The sequence below is a fragment of the Triturus cristatus genome, chromosome 1_1 (genome assembly GCF_964204655.1).
Source record: "Triturus cristatus chromosome 1_1, aTriCri1.1, whole genome shotgun sequence".
Taxonomy (NCBI): Eukaryota; Metazoa; Chordata; class Amphibia; order Caudata; family Salamandridae; genus Triturus; species Triturus cristatus.
This window is the reverse complement of record NC_140579.1, coordinates 362904131-362921877: the sequence shown is the minus strand read 5'-3', so window position 1 is coordinate 362921877 and position 17747 is coordinate 362904131. Positions and strand designations below refer to the sequence as shown.

The 17747-nt window shown below is 42.7% G+C and overlaps 1 protein-coding gene across 1 annotated transcript in view; it reads right to left on the bottom strand.

Moving 5' to 3' along the window:
- Positions 1–14013, bottom strand: part of GUCA1A (guanylate cyclase activator 1A) — a 242968-nt gene extending 228955 nt beyond the window's left edge. The window contains exon 1 of the mRNA XM_085630949.1: positions 13636–14013. Coding sequence (XP_085487075.1) covers positions 13636–13833 — 198 coding nt within the window. The 5' untranslated portion in view covers positions 13834–14013. The remainder of the gene's footprint in view (positions 1–13635) is intronic.
- Between the last annotated feature and the right edge of the window lie 3734 nt (positions 14014–17747).

The following is a 17747-nucleotide window of genomic DNA, read 5'->3' as shown; positions in this document are numbered from 1 at the left end:
CCTAACTTAGGACATTGTGAAAGCTCTTATTTCCAGAGCTTAAATATTGCAGAAGGGTGGTATGAAGCGTTATATAAAAACAAGTATTACTACTAACAATAATAATTATTATTATTACTACTATTACAAAGGGTTCTCTTTCAGTGCATTCAGAAACAGTGCAGATAAGAAGCCTAGGAAGAGTGAGGGTCCTGCAACTTGATTGGCACAGGAGTTATATTGTTAGAACCTCTTTGTATTGTAATTAAGGTTCCCTGTTTTCCATCTTTACTGATTTTTGCAGATAAAAATAGACAGAAAACCAATGTGTCTCTTGTCTGTTTTTATTCTTAAAAGTGGAAAAACACAGAAAACTGGGCTTCTTGGCGCCTCCTCTCCTTTCTGTCTGTCATAAATTCCAGGCCATAAGCGGAGTACTAGATGGCCTGGGGAGTTACAAACACAGGGAAAGATTTCCTTAACCCCTTCGGCGCGGCGCGGATTCCCGCGCTGTGCTGAAGGGTTCGAGCGCGGGCGGGGCCATGACGGAACGGTTCCGTCATCCGCACAGCGCAACCGATGCTCATGACGGAACCGTTCCGTCATGAGCATCGAAGGGGTTAAACACGGACATATGTTGACATATATTTGCAGTAGAACGCTAATATTTATCTGTGGGTGTAGTGTTTTGCTATATTTGGCTGCATAATTCGCAAAAACATGACAGACATCAAAGTATGAGTGCATGTATGTCAGTTAAATAAATGTGGAAATATACCCTTTTATGACTTAATTTATTCTCAAAATACATGTGGATAAATACCAATACGATGGTGACAAAATTAAATGAATAAATACAGAGGGAAATGTTGAAGAAATAAATACCATAAAAGCGGTATCCCTAATTGTAATTGCCTTTATCTAGTGTTTACTAACGCAGGCGATGCTTTATGGGAGGTAACACGCTACTCAGTAAAACGAGGATACAAGTTAATCCAGGGGTTATTAGCTACTGTTCAGTGCTAATATCAGTTCTGTACTCCCAGTAACTTTTCCATGCATTTGCTCAGTTTTCTTTTTGGTACATTACCTGAATAGGAGCTGGGCGTGATCATTAGTGTGAATTCATGCAAATGGAAGGTGTGAGGAGCAGATGGGCTAGACGTTGTTAGGTATTGTTTGATTGAAATGAATGGTTACACAGGAAAAACTGTGATTTATGAGGAGGGGTATGGCTAATTTACAGAAATATAGTAGAGAGTAAGGTAGACAGGCTTGTTATGATATGATATGATATGAGATTGTACTTATAGAGCGCAGCTGTCACTCCGCGAGGAGTATCATGGGGCTATTGTCAAACGTCGATGAGGGAAACCAGAATGGTGAGCTGTTGAGAATGGTTTTAAATCAGAGCAAGACAGCAGACATCCGAGATGCCATAGATCCTGGTTTTGAGTTCCTTCCTGAATGTAAGTTCCGAGTTGCTAAGTTTGATCTGAGCTGGGAGTTTATTCCAGGCTCTGGCGCCCAGGAAGGCCAGGGTTCTTGCTCCTTTTGACTTGTATTTAAAGTGCGGTACTTTCAGAAGGTTAGCTGAGGATGATCTGAGCACTCTGGAGGTGGTATATGGAGTAAAACGTGCAGACAGGAATTTAGGGCCAATATTCATCTTTGCCCTATATGTGACCAGAAGAATTTTAAAAAGGATTCTTTTCGGAATCGGGAGCCAATGGAGAGCATTCAAAGCAGCCGAGGCTGAGGACTTTCTAGGGAGCTTGAGCACCAGGCGGGCTGCAGCATGCTGCACCACCTGGAGCTTCTTTAGAACTGATTTATTGACTCCAGCCAAGAGGCCGTTGCAGTAATCGATACGAGAGGGTATCAAGGCAACTGCTACGGACTTTCTTGCGGACAGGGGAAGAAACATAAACATTTTTTTAAAAGATTTAATTAGAGTAAAATATGTGCCTGCAACTGTTTTGACATGGGGAAGGAAATAGAGGGAATTGTCAAATTGAACTCCTAGGTTCCTGACAACCTTCACAACCTCAGGAGGGGGGGGCTGCTCCCTCAGGCCACCATCTAGACGGATGAAAAGAGACATCCGACCCTATCGGGAGAATCTCAGTCTTATCCGTGTTACACTTCAAATGATTATTTTGCATCCATTGGAGGACATAGTTTGAAATTTATTTCCGCCTGCATAGAGTCATTCTCCAAGGAGACAATCATTTGGGTGTCATCTGCATATGACATAACCTCAATCCCAAAGAATTGATCAGGGTGAAGAGGGGAGCCATATACACATTGAAGAGTAACAGGCTAAGGGAGGATCCCTGAGGGACTCCTGCCATGATGGCGCGCTCTGCAGAAAGGAACGAGCCCAAGGTAACCACCTGTCTCCGAGAAACCAGGAAGGATGTAAACCACTTCAGTACAGTACCAGTAATACCGCTGCATTCGAAACGCCTCAAAAGAATGTCATGGGAGATCGTGTCGAATGCAGCCGACAAGTCCAACAGAATCAGGACCGCTCTCCTACCTCTATCTGTGATCATTTTCAAAGAGTCAGAGACTTCAATGAGAGCTGACTCTGTCGAGTGTTTGGGCCGAAAATCCGGATTGACACGGATGAAGAGTATGATGCTCTTCAAGAAATTTAGTTAACTCCTTTAGAACGAAAGTTTCCGTGATTTTGCCCAGAAAAGGGAGAAGAGAGATAGGGCGAAGATTAGAGAGTACCGTAGCGTCAATATATTGTTTTCTTTTGAGTGGTTTAACTAGTGCCAGCTTCCACTCCACTGGCACCACCCCCGTCTTGAGAGAAGAGTTGACGATCTGATTGATCATAGGGTTTGCTACCTCTAACAACTTCTGTAGGACTGTCGGGGGGCAGGCATCCAGTGGTGAACCAGATTTACATTTATGAATGGCTAAAAGAGTCATGTCCAATGAGGCAGGTTCAAATGTAGAGATTGAAGCCGAACCATCCTTCCAAAGAGGATCGGAAATGAGATTTCCTGCTGGAAAATCTACCTAAATCTTGAGGATCTTTCCTGCAAGAACAGGGAGATCTGGTCACACAGTGGCTGGGAGGCAGGAAGCCCCGCTTGTTCTGCCATGGGTTTAAGAAAGGACCTCACAATTTGAGAGATGGTTTTCTGATTATCCTGTGCCATGTTAATTTTATTAGTGAAGAATTCCTTTTTTGCCAACTGCACCTGACAAAAATATACTTTCCTGCCCTCCCTATACAGCTGTTTTTTGTCCTCTCTATATCCCTTTCTCCACTGCCGCTCCAGTTGCCTGCAGTGTAGGCGAGCTTGGGCCAGTTTGGATGTAAACCAGGGAGTATTTAAGTTTTTTGATTTTAACGGTTTAATCTTAGAGTTTGAGGGCGAAAGAACCCTACCTACGGTGGCCAGCCAAGACTGAAAGAGACGAGAGTCCGTCTCTGTCTGGCCAGTCAGCGTTGGGGCAAGGTCTATGGCCGTCATCAGAAAGTTGGGGTGTTTCGTGATCTGTGGCCAACTCGGTCCCTGTTGAGGATTATTAAAAAGTTTTGCAATCTGTGCCTTCGGAGGCAAAGTAATTCTAAAGGGAATAAACGAGTGATCAGACCAGATTACCGGGGAGGGAGAGTCAACTGCAAGCCAGGATAGGTTGGAGCAGACCCCATCCAAGGTGTGACCTGCCTGATGGGTGGGACCCTTAACTGTTTGTTGTAATGAAAATACATCTAGAACTTGAAGGAAACTAGATGTCCATGGATTGGAATTCTCTTCCAGGTGGAGATTAAAATCACCAAGGAGTGTAAAATTGGCATATTTGAGCATTAAATGACTTAAAGAATCATTAAGTGCATCGATGAATTTGCTTGTCACAGTGCAAGCTGCACTGAGGGACAGTAAGGCATGCGGAGAATCTAGAGTAAGGGGAGGGTATTCAACAGGAAGGAGACGCATCACTTAATATATGTAATTCATGGTTAACTTCCATGCTGTTTTAGAAATATAGTTGAAGGACAGCGTTTTGAGATTTCATGCAATCGGAGGTTGCAAAAACTGTAGGAAGAAGGAATGATAGTTGTCGGCTGTGGGCGGGTCCTATATGTTGTCACATCTTTCGTTGTTCCATTGGTGGCGATGGTGTTGAACAGTTTATCCTTTGCTATGTTACATTAATAGTGAATATTGTTTCCATTCTTTGCAAATTTGTAGTTGCCTCTTTCTAATGTGAGGTACTGTGTTAAGTGTTATATCTTAATAGCTGGTTCTTTAGGTGTGTTATGTAAGATTTGAAGGAGTGGCCCATCTCTGTGATTTGCATCTATCATTCTGTTATGCATTTGTTTGAGTGATGCATGGGTGGTATTTTTGTTGGTGGATCTGGTTCTCCATGATATCAGTGAGGTGCTTGTTTGTTATAGGATTGTGCTGATTCGGTTCTCTTTTGGTCTTCGAGGGTTGTGCACGTCATCTTCCTATAGGCAGAGAGGTCAGCATTTGAGATGATACTTCTTTTGTGAACTAGATACAGATTCACTCACTGCTCACATTATGAATAACCAGGTTCTATACGTTCTTGTGACTTGTAAGTAATTCTCAGTTGCTCTAAGTTTTGCAGGTAGAGAATTCCATAGTGTTTGGTTCTACTATAAACAGTAAGTAAGTCCATTGTGTTTATCTTGATGAGATATTTTCCAGCTAATACGCCTACCAAAATATCTATTGATGTGGGAAAGATACCTACGATAAAAATGCTGAAAATCATGGGGCAGATTTATGAGCCCCTTGCGCTACTTTTGCGTCACTTTTAACATGAGAAAAGTGACGCAAAAGTGGCGCAAGGGGCTCATAAATCTGCCCCCATGTGTTTTGGAGAATTTAAGTTAAGTAGGTGGTCCAGGTAAAGTGTGCCATCTACAGAGTTGATATTTTACCACCATGCAGTGACTATTGTCTAGGGCAAAGCTTGTAAATAAAACTTCCATCATTTGTTGTGGGCCAACGAAAGAGCTTTAAGGTGTATTGGATGTAGTGGAGCTGTGGTTCTATATTTAGCACTACTTGTCAAACAGTAGCCTTAGCTTTGCTGCACAGGACAGGACACATTGGAATCCAAGGATGCATATTTCTAATTAGATGGAATGTGCAGTATATTGAAGACTTGACTGTCGCATGATGGTGCAAAGAGATTCATTTAAATAGGCCTACCAACACCAAGTCTGTCAAACCAAAGAGAGGACATAAGCTACTCTATTTGTATTTCAGCGATTGATCCCCTGGGGGAGGTTCTACACACTAGAAACACCAGGTTTTCCTGCCCCGAAGAAATCATTGGTCCAAGTGATGGCACACACATCGCAGTCTGACTTTACAGATAGGAAAAATGAGTACCGGGATATAAGGTGCACTTTGTCCAACATCATTCAACATGTCATTATTGTTTTGGGCCGATACCCCAAGTCTTACCTCCAAACTCAAGGCAGTAGGATCACACCCTCTGTGCCTTGTTAGAGACCCCACAATTAAACAATAACGCAGAGAGAACAATCTCCAGTTAAAAACTGACACACTCAGCAGATGTCTTCTTGAAAAATAGCAACCAATGCATTAACTGTTTTAACCTCGTGCCATACCTGTGTGCGTGACCAGTTTACAAAATCAGTAGTGGGTCTACTAGCTATACCAGACAGGTTCAATTCTTGACACACATAAGTGATTTTTACTAGTTTTTACAAATTGACACTTTGGTTCTTGCTCTTCTGTCTTTACAAAGAGAACAGTAAAACTGCAAGTGCCAGGACATACTCAACACCTCACGATTGACATGGGACAACTTGAGATCACTACAAGTGGGTACATGAAACAGTTATAATATTGTCAATCTTGGGCAGGTGACAAACTCATCTTAGCCTCTAGTTATAATTCTGATTCCTGCACAAATCCCTGTTGCAAATGGGTTGGAATTGCAAGTAGATCGGACTTTATAGCACCTAGTATTTACTGGGTACATGAAACTACGATAAGTCAAACCTGACAGACTTTAATATGAGAAATGTTATGTTATGTTATGTTAATTATATTTCTTTAGTGCAGCGGTTACTGATCCGGTAAATGTAGAACATGATCATTTTGGTGCCAGAATCACCAAAATACATATTATCCCCCATTGGCAAAACAAAACATGTCATAAGCTATTATTTAACACACCCGATAAATTCTGATCCATGCGGGCCCCCTCGTACATGGCACCCCCAATTATAATACAATAACCACAAAACAACCTGGGTCTGTGCAGAATCAAAAAGATAAACCAGGAGACAATACTCACAGCTGTTCTGACATCTCTTTAGGAGAGAAACCCTTCTAGAACAGGACCCATCATTCACAGAAGGTGGTTATTTGTCATCATTTGGGTCTGTGATTCTCAGAGTGACGAACCTAGTCTAGACATATTGACCAGGGAGCACACAGAGAGAACGCAAAAAAGGGGGTTGCTGTCAGATCTCAATATGTGTCAAAACGACAGTGTACCCAAAGGTTGTGAAGGGGATCCTAGAAAAAGCAGCACTAAATAATAATTGGTGAAGATAAAAATGACTAGAGGAAATCAAATGTTCTTTATTAGCAGAGTGCCCCTGACATAATTAAAAAGCAGTATGGCAACTTAGCAAAAATTCTTTATCATTATGCTATTGTCCATATTAGTAGGGTCGACATGTTTCTGCCCAATTTTATCTACAAGTATCTGGGCTTTACTCAGGACCATAGATGCTGCTGCTATAGTGAAAAAATGTGAAAAAGAATATGTAAAAAATTATTTTAAATGAAATTGTTTTTAAATGAAAATCCTACCGCACCAGTCAATTCTTGAATTTCAAGATATCGTGAACCGGATACCGAGGGGAACACAAAGAACAGTTAGTGGTAACATATCTCCTGGTGTACTTAGATTCAGCAATTGGTCTATTCTCTTAGATGACTCAATAAAAGCATTCAGTAATGCTTAAAAGCACTTAGTAATTGAATTAAGTTGCACTTACCCATAATCATTGGGTTGCGCCCTCACCTCAACCTGGTCCTTACTCAGGGAAGGGGGCCCCGCTCTATTTAAAAAGGAAGACAAAATCAGGCTCCATTTTATGATGCCCAAAGCATAGCCTTCAAGTTAGTATTGGCTAACAGCAACGAGACTAATCTAGTGCCCACTCACGTGGAATGGAAAACATACTCTCAAAGTCAATGGACCTATATCGGTGTGATAGTCTAAGTGGCAAAGTGCCTATCACTATGTAGTGTTTGTAGAAACAGAGTGTCTCTTTGTGACTAAATAGTCACTGTCTGTCTGAGATCATTGAAAAAGTTTTCATTGAAAAAGTGTTTACAGAATGAACCGCTATTCCATATACCCATGATGGGGTATGTTTGTTAGTCACATTTCATATTCAATACCAAAATAGATGTAACTTAATTGTTCATAAGGAACAGGACAAAAAGACTATAGGAATCTCTTAGGGAGTAGCCAGTACCTCGCGCTAAAATAAAGTTGATAGGAGAAAAGGTCAAGGAAGAAAAGGGAACGCCAAACTCACCTCTCCGTCGGTACCCCAGGGCGGTCTTTGAGTAAAGACCGGAGGTACCGCCGAGGTGGCCTGCGTGCTCTTTATAGCCCAAAGGTCTTAATTGGTTGCAGGTTTGCGTGTCCGAAAAGCTGGTTAAGCTAATGCCTGATCAGAAGTCTAATCTGGTGCGCATGTGCAGAAGAAGCGACACTAGATCAAAAGACAGAGGGTCTATTCTAGCGCGCATGTGAGAAATCAGCGACACTAGACCAGTAGCTGGTGTACGGACCTCCGCGCTTTCAAGGTAGCGCTCAAACAAGCGCATGCGTGTATGGAAGACACATTAGTGCACAGACCAGCGTATGCGTGATGAGTGTATCTGAGCCCTTCGTTAATCGGAGAAATAAAAGGACAGGGCTGGATTCTGTATTAATGTCAGCGCCCGTTATATTCCACTCAAATGTACAGAGATGGTATATTCAAAACAAGAAAAAGCACAGTTGGTAGCGGTTCGTAATGTACTAGCAGATCTTTGATAGATGGCATAGTCAGTATCATAAAATATCAGTAAATATTAGGTGCATCTTCAATCTATGCCAAAAACGATTTAAACAAAAACAATTTGTGATTCATAATCGGCATATGTGATATTACAGTAGAAGAGTTGTCTCACGGTAAGATAAGATATAATATACCTAGAGATGCCGACAATGGTTCTTTCATATGAATAATGAAAGGGACAAAACAAAGATGGTCTGTCAAATGAGAGCTTCAAGCTCAAAATATCGAATAGTTGTATCGATATCTAGTATCGACAGTTTATAAATGGGTTTATAACAGCAGCCAAGGAATATCGTCATTCAGCCCTATGGTATCTGAGTGTAATCGATGTACCCATCGTTGTTCTCTGCGTAGCAGGAAGTGTTGGACATCTGTTATGTGTGAGGGAATAGGGGGTTGTTCTAAAATAACCCAATGTAGGTCAGTTTCTTTATGACCTGCTGCAATAAAATGATTTGTGAGTTTCGTCGCACTTTTTTTGCAGTGTATAGTACTCTTGTGTTCTGATATTCTTATCTTGATCTTACGAGATGTCATGCCCACATAGTTCTTCTTACATGGGCATTTGATCATATATATGACTCTTTCACTATTACAATTAGTGTGTTTGTTCAGAATCCAAGGTCTATTTGTGCCGATGTCTACCTCTGTTGTATGCGAGGTCTGTGGGCACACCGAGCAGGTGCCACAAGGAATATGGCCTTTAACAGGAGGTAAACCCCATAGTGTGGTGTTGTCAGAACTTTTCGTTTCTCTGGGACGTGTGTGTATCAACTGATCCTTTATATTAGAGCTCCTTTTGAAAGCAAAGAGAGGAGGAGGTAGGGCTTCTCCCTCAATCTTAAGCAATTTCCAGTTTTTTAGGATGCTCTTCTTCAATGCGTTGGAATAACAGCAATATGTGTTAACGCATGTAATTCTTTTATCTCCTTCGACCGCTGGGTTGCGAATCCTCTTTTCAAGGAGAGCCTCTCTGTGATTATTGACAGCCCTTTTCATAGATGTTCTAATGATTTTTTTGGGGTATTGTCTATCAAGGAGCTGTGCTGAGAGATGAGAGGCATGTTCTCGATATTTAGAGAGGTTGGAACAGTTCCGACGTATCCGGAGAAATTGGCCGAATGGTAGATTCTCCCTTAGAGCTTTCGGATGGAAACTCTGAAAATGTAATAAGGAGTTACGAGCCATCGGTTTTTTGTATAGTTCAGTACTAAGCACGCCATCGTTGGAACCAATTAGTAAGTCCAAGAAGGGCAGGCTGATCTTAGAAAATTTGCAGGTGAATTTCAAGAATTCATTTCTGTTATTGAGCCAACTATGGAAATTCTTGATTGTATCCGCAGAACCTCTCCATATGACCAAAATGTCATCTATATATCGCTTCCAGGTCAAAATATGACAAAGAAACGGATTGTCTGCAGATAGAATTTCTGTCTGCTCAATGTGGTGAACATATAGATTTGCTAGAGAAGGAGCGAAAACACTTCCCATGGATGTTCCGGAGATCTGTAGAAATAGTTCACCCTCAAACTTGAAAAAGTTTTCCTTCATGGCTAACGCTGCACAAGACATAATGAACTCGACTGGTGTAGTGCTCTGAAGTTCCACTTGTTCTAGGAGCATTTTGACGACAGACAATGTCTCATCTTGGGGAATACAGGTATATAATGACTCCACGTCAAAGCTCACCTGGAAATCTTGTGTGTCGTCAAATGGCATACTATCCAGGATACGTAACAAATCCTTAGTGTCTTCAATATAGGTGGGCTTTGCTCTCACAAGGGGCTTCAAGAAGAAATCTACAAAAGTAGAGAGTGGTTCAAGGAGAGACCCTATCCCAGAAATTATAGGTCTCCCGGGCGGTGGTATGATCCCTTTGTGTATTTTTGGTAACACATAAAAATGTGGCGTTACCGGATGTAGAGTCTTAAGAAAGATAGCCTCATGGTTGGTAATCCAGCCTTGTTCCAATGCGTCATCTACTGAGTCATTGATGGTCGCCATAAGTCTTTTTGTTGGATCCAACTTCAGAGGGTAGTAGAACTTCTTGTTATCAAGCTGCCTTTTACATTCGCGTCTATATGCTTCTGAGTCCATTAAGACCGTGGCTCCCCCTTTGTCCGCGGGTTTTACAGTGATTGATTTATCGTCTGATAGTGTCTGAAGGGCAAAACGCTCTTTGTTTAAAAGGTTGGTAAAGTGTCGATTCCCAGTTTGGAAGAGAGTTTCAGTGTCTCTCAAGACAGCCCTCTCGAAAGTGAGCACTTCTGGTGGAGTCAGATGAGTAGGTGGGGTAAACGTGGATTTAGGTCGTAATCCAGTGTTTATATTTGTACTTTCCTCATCATCTTGCAGAGGTTTATCCTTGAAGAAGGCACGTAATCTTACCTTCCTGAAAAAAACGGCTAGTTCTTGTCTAGTCAGAAAGGGATCTCCTTTATACGTGGGGACATAGCCGAGTCCTTTCTCTAGGACGCCAATCTCATCTATAGTAAGTGTACGTTTGCTGAGATTGACAATCAGACTATCGCGTTGCTTGGGCCTGGTAGTGACGTGTCTTTCTGGTTGCTCCGTGTACGAGACGACGGAGGACTCCAATGAACATTGGCTTGGGCCGCTCTTCTCTTTCCTCTGGAGCGGCATTGGCCTTGTCCTAAAAAAGGCTGCTGTTGGAAGTTATCATTGTACATCGGACCAGGGTGCATCTGGTGTTGAAAAAGAGGCTGTGGATAGTTATACGGACCGGGGGGCCACCACTATGGTGGCGGGGGACCTCCAAAAAAGTTCCCTCTCCTAGGCCCCCTCTTCTTCCAATTCTGCCCTCGCGGTGCCTGATTTGGAGCTGAGTCTGAGTCAGATGAACCGCCATCACTACCAGATGTAGAATAGCTCGAGCCAGGTCGTCTACCCTGTTGGTTATATGTCGGTGGTACATAAGTGTCACTGGTATAGGAATATACCCTTACCATCAAGAATTTAGCAAGATCTTTTTTGAATTTGATAATTTTGTTAGCTAGGATAGTGTCTCTAAATTCTTTATTCGTTTTCTCGGTCTCTTTAGATTGTTTATTGAAAGTGGCAGTTACCAGTACGGACTTAATCTGGGATTCCAACGTCTGAATCTCTACTAGGATACTGTCAGCTATTCTCTTGGCTGTTGTTATAATCAGGATCAGCCAGTCCCTTGTGCAGCGCCAAGCCACCAGGGACCAGTCCTTGAGAAATGCCTTATCCTCCAAGAAAAGCCTGGGCGCATTAGTCACTATCAGACCAGTTAGCGCACAGTCTGATCGTAAATACTCGGTCATTATTGCACCATGTACCTGTGTGCGTGAATGTGTAAGTTTGAGAAATAAAACTTTATTCCAGTCATCATTATTGATGATAGTAGGGTTAGTTGTTACATCGATGATGCTAGGTGTTTGGAGAATGTCAAGTGCCACTGCATCATCGAAGGAGAGACCCTGCCTCTCAGACATCTTGAGAGTAAACTGAAGGGTAGAAAGAAAGAAAGAAAGAAAGAAAAGAAAAAAACGTTATCCATCCACTGAGTGTGCAGTACAGGCGGTACCTCCGGTCTTTACTCAAAGACCGCCCTGGGGTACCGACGGAGAGGTGAGTTTGGCGTTCCCTTTTCTTTCTTGACCTTTTGTCCTATCAACTTTATTTTAGCGCGAGGTACTGGCTACTCCCTAAGAGATTCCTATAGTCTTTTTGTCCTGTTCCTTGTGAACAATTAAGTTACATCTATGTTGGTATTGAATATGAAATGTGACTAACAAACATACCCCATCATGGGTATATGGAATAGCGGTTCATTCTGTAAACACTTTTTCAATGAAAACTTTTTCAATAATCTCAGACAGACAGTGACTATTTAGTCACAAAGAGACACTCTGTTTCTACAAACACTACATAGTTATAGGCACTTTGCCACTTAGACTATCACCACGATATAGGTCCATTGACTTTGACAGTATGTTTTCCATTCCACGTGAGTGTGCACTAGATTAGTCTTGTTGCTGTTAGCCAATACTAACTTGAAGGCTATGCTTTGGGCATCATAAAATGGAGCCTGATTTTGTCTTCCTTTTTAAATAGAGCGGGGCCCCCTTCCCTGAGTAAGGACCAGGTTGAGGTGAGGGCGCAACCCAATGATTATGGGTAAGTGCAACTTAATTCAATTACTAAGTGCTTTTAAGCATTACTGAATGCTTTTATTGAGTCATCTAAGAGAATAGACCAATTGCTGAATCTAAGTACACCAGGAGATATGTTACCACTAACTGTTCTTTGTGTTCCCCTAGGTATCCGGTTCACGATAGCTTGAAATTCAAGAATTGACCGGTGCGGTAGGATTTTCATTTAAAAACAATTTCATTTAAAATAATTTTTGACATATACTTTGTCACATTTTTTCACTATAGCAGCAGCATCTAAGGTCCTGAGGAAAGCCCAGATACTTGTAGATAAAATTGGGCAGAAACATGTCGACCCTACTAATATGGACAATAGCATAATGATAAAGAATTTTTGCTAAGTTGCCATACTGCTTTTTAATTATGACAGGGGCACTCTGCTAATAAAGAACATTTGATTTCCTCTAGTCATTTTTATCTTCACCAATTATTATTTAGTGCTGCTTTTTCTAGGATCCCCTTCACAACCTTTGGGTACACTGTCGTTTTGACACATATTGAGATCTGACAGCAACCCCCTTTTTTGCGTTCTCTCTGTGTGCTCCCTGGTCAATATGTCTAGACTAGGTTCGTCACTCTGAGAATCACAGACCCAAATGATGACAAATAACCACCTTCTGTGAATGATGGGTCCTGTTCTAGAAGGGTTTCTCTCCTAAAGAGATGTCAGAACAGCTGTGAGTATTGTCTCCTGGTTTATCTTTTTGATTCTGCACAGACCCAGGTTGTTTTGTGGTTATTGTGTTAGTGATTGAGGGAAACACAACCTGCAGGTCTTTAAACCTCTCCCTTGGACCTCCCCCTAGCTCTTGTTGTGTTACCCCCAATTATAACCTTGGCACACACAAAAAATGAATTCAAACTATTGCATGCTGATACTTTCATGCTTTAGTACTATTACTACAGACGCAGCACTGGCTAAAATAAAGGCGTGTTTAAAGTATCAGGATAGTCTATTCATAACCGTGCTTTTTATGAGCAGGTTTGAAAGTTGACTTTTAAAAACACCTATTATTATATCATCCGTTGTGCAAAAGAGGTTTAGATGTGAACAGAAGTTCACGAGTTTTGAAAATGTTTCTCTAAATCTGCATCGAACAAACTTCTTGAGCATGCTAGTTTTACAAAACAAGTCACTCACATGAAATAGACAGGTGATAGGTCAATAGGAAACGTGTTTTGCAAAGTTAAGAACACTGTGCTAACACTCATTTGTAGGCAGCCTACCGAGTAAGGCACCTTCTACTCTTTCAAACCCAGGCACATGTACCAGACAACACCGTTAAATATGTGAGGGGGGGGGGGAGATAGAAAAAAGTGCATAGTTACCTGATTGAAGTCGAATGTGTTGAACATTTGCTCAATGTAATGGTTAGCATCCGGACTCAGGTTCTTCAAACCGAAGAACTGCTTGAATTCGTGTTGGGTGAGCTGCCCGGAGGGGCATTCCGTCATGAATTTCTTGTACCACTGGTGGATCTCTGTGGCACTCAGTTCCTCCATCGACTTCCCGTCTATGTTGCCCATTTTCGGGTCAAAAAAGGCAGCACTACAGTTTGTTAAGCCAATCACAACTCTATGGTTTTATGAAAAAGATGTCAGTTCAACGGATGACAAAGCAGTTACGGTTCATGATTCCTTTCCTTTTCGTTTACTGTACTCTTTGCCTCCTGAGCTCGACTGTCGACTATTGACCTGGGAGCTTCATCGAAGTAATCTCTTCTAGAAGAAAGGCGCCTCTTACACACGGCGAGATAATGACTGCCTGTTGATAGATTTGGCTGGAGTTCCAAGAAAGAAAAAAAAGAAAGGAAACTCAGCATGAAGATAGAATGGAAACAGCCTTTAAGATTAACGGGCGATTCAGATTGAATGGGGAGATAATTCCCAGAAGGGACCTAATCTGGTAATCCACTTCAGGTTTGGCTTTGACTCTGACATCAGCGGCAAAAGCACATCCGAGAATAAACAGCGTGGAAATCAAACCTCCCTCCACCTGCACAGAAAAGGACACAGATTAACAAGGTCACCCGGAGCACGACCTGTATTATGCGCGCGGCGACCTCTGCTCCCGGGAGCGAAGGAGACACGCGAGGATTAGCTGTGGTCATCGGAGGGACACGGTGAAGGGCAGGCAACCCCTGACGTCGTTAATAATCCTTTTCAAATTCTTGTAAGTGATCGCTGGCAGGTCGCTGTTTTTTGGGGGAAAACACCAAAATGTTTTTGGTGCCACACAGGTCCAGGAAATAATTCTATACATTGTAGGTGCCTTTTTATCGTAATATCTATGGAAACAGAAAAACGGCGTACTACAAATCCCGCTTTTCCACTTAGAGAAGAGACATTTTGGGTCCACATTTTAGTTTACTGGCTGTTTAATAATTTAGTACAGCAAAGTCCCAGTGAGGGGAAGACTGAGAGAGACACGTATCATATATGAGTACAATCTTATAATTCGTTGTTTGTATTGGGGTCCATCCCCTCTACTACAGCACGGCGCGATTCTGGAGGCTGTAATGACTGTGTGGAGCAGACAGGAGAGGGGAGTGGTCTGTGCAACCCGTCTTTCGGATTTCCCCTCAAATCAAGTAAACCTATATGCAGTGCTTACTTGTAAAAGAGTAAGTAAGGGGCCCAAAGTTTTGCTCAGAGCCCCATTACCAGCACCATCGAAGGTCCGGGTGCCAGATATCAAGGCTTGATCTCACCTCATGCCTCTTTTGTCCACTCCAGACACTCAGTGCCTCTTTTGCTCACTCTTGCAGTTCTTTTTTTCATCAATACTTTCTCCTTTTGTACGTCCTTATCTTCCTTTTTTTCCCCTCCATTTCTATTTTTCACTGTACCAAAGTGTGTTAAGGAAAAATAAGTACCGTTCCCCAACAATGAGTGCTGGTGGGTCCCACCTGCAACCTCCGGCTCAAATTAAGCACTGCTTATGTTTCGAACAATTTGAGTCACTGTCATTGCGTTTTACATTGATATATTTTTTAGGTGTTGGTAATTTCTTGCGCGCCATATGCCTATTCAGGTCAACAGATAAAATGGAACAGGAGACGGGCCGAACATTACTCGAGTGAAAGACCAGTGTTACTGGATCTATTTATGATGAATAAATGGAAAATGTAATCAAATAAGTCCAGGCCGCACGCATCCTCAAGTAAGGAGTGCTGAAGCAAATCCTATTTGTCTACCTTCAGATCCAGTGTGGAGGAACTCTACAACATATAACACTATTTAGGCTAAACAACATATAAAATTATTTAGGCTAAATTGTATTCATACAGTAACTTCAAATATGTCTGATATGGATTTATAAAAAAAAAAACGATAACCTGATTTTGGGGTTTAATTGGTTTTAAGCTGCATTCACTTTTTGTTGATTTTTTCAATCACCTTTATAATGCTAGTGAAGGAAAGTGCCCCTACTCACCCCAACTTTTTGCTCTAAACTCTGATGGTTATGACTGCTAGGACACTGGTAGCGCCTGCTCCTTTGACTCCAGTGACTGTACTTTCTCCTTAAACTGTTATGTTCGACTTGGTAATCCCAAATTGGCAAAAGCGTTATCCTGTTTATACCCCTTATTATATGGTACCGGGGTACCCAGGGCATAGTGGTAAACAGGTGCCTAGGGCTGCAGCATGAGTTTGTGTCGCCCTTTGTGACCCATATAACCTACAGACAGCTGGCCTGGTATTGCAGACTGCAGGAGCAGTGCAAATTGCCCGAACTTGACTGTGCTCTCAGCATGTATGGTACAGTCAAATACACTGCCTTTAAGGTATGTAAGGCACCCTGAAGGAAGGCCTCCTCCACCCAGGAGCCAGGGTGCGTTATATTTAAGGTGTTGACATGTGAGTGCAAGCCTATATGTTCCTATAGTGGCGTTCCCCATTGGCAACCACTATATGTGTTAGTGGGCCACAGGATAACATGGGCTGCCAACCGGGTACCCTCGAGATTGGCAGCTCTGTGATGGTATCACTAAAATAAGTCATGTTTAGTATCAACCAATGTGCCTTCTCACCCTTGACATGATTCTCGTACACTAGGTGAGGTGGCATGCACCCAGAGGGAAACGTAGAGTTTATCCTCTCGCTGCCCTAACTTTACTGTGTTCTGGCTGATCAGCCCACACTTTCTCACGCCTGCTGCCACCAAGACAAGATTCTGCAAGGCAGTGTGATCACTCCCAGGAGTCAGAGAGAAAGCTAGGCAGGAAGAAGCTCACATCTCCCCCTCCCCAGATGGCTAATGAATTGACACATAAGAGTGTGTGCTTCAAATGCTAGACCACGTCTGAGATGCATCTGGGCTGCCCCCCTGAGGAGAAAACAGCCCTCCCTTGCCCCAGGGATGCTTGCACCTGGGCAAGGTGGGAAATTAGCTAGGCAGGAGGTGTGCACCCCAGGTAGGCTGGCCACACCTCTATGGTGGGCGGCCTGGTCTGTACACAAAAAATTTAACTTTGCCATCTTTAGGAGGGCAGAAATAGTCGGTTCTGGGTAGGAAAGGTGATTTACACCACAGGATGTGGTCTCCTCAGGGGCAAACTAGCTGCAGGGACTAGCTGTCCATTGGCTACTAGCTCCCACATCCCTAACTCCCCTAAATGTAGGATTTAAATGACCCCACCCTGACACCAGAACCTCAGATCTGAACAACTTACTTCAAGGAAGGATCAGGGGAGACCTGCATCGTCGGCAACAGGAATTTACCCACCAGCACAAAGCAAAAGAGGGATACTTTGTCCCTGAGGCAACAGACTTGGAACTGAGTGTACAATCCTCGTCTTTAGATAAAACTCCACACTCCTGAAGAGCGGGACCCTTGTGAAAGCTAAAAGTACTATCAGTCTCCCCTGGACTAGAGGCACTAGTCCTGTGCACACTGTAGGTAAAAACACTCACCTGATCTAAAAAATCGCTGGCCATCAGGCCCTCTGAGAGATTGCCCAATTCCAGGTGTTCAGTGAATTATGGGAGTTTTAGTGCTGCCTACCCCAAAGTCTCTGGTCACTATGTTACTCCTCTGGAGCCAGTGAAGTTCCCAAAACTTTTCGTTGTGCTTACCGCTGCCAAGGCTTGTTGGCCACCAGTTCGGTAACCAAACCCCCCCACTCGCCGCTGCAGCCAAAGAGAACATTGTGCAACCATTATCCAATGTCAGCAGCTGTGCACATGTTCTGTTTTTCCATTCTGTTTCTTACAGCACTGTGTGAGTGGTAAAAACAGCACCACCCGCAGCTCCTATTCACCACCAAGGACAGCCAGAATTACTCTGCCCCAAGACTCAACTGGCTAAATTAAAATGATATAACTATTGTAGCCTGGTCCTGGGGCCCGCATAACCTTATCCCTATAAGTGTTCCAAATAACTCAACCTGCGATTGACCGATTGTCACTAGCGGATTTTTCTGTTGACGGCAATGTTA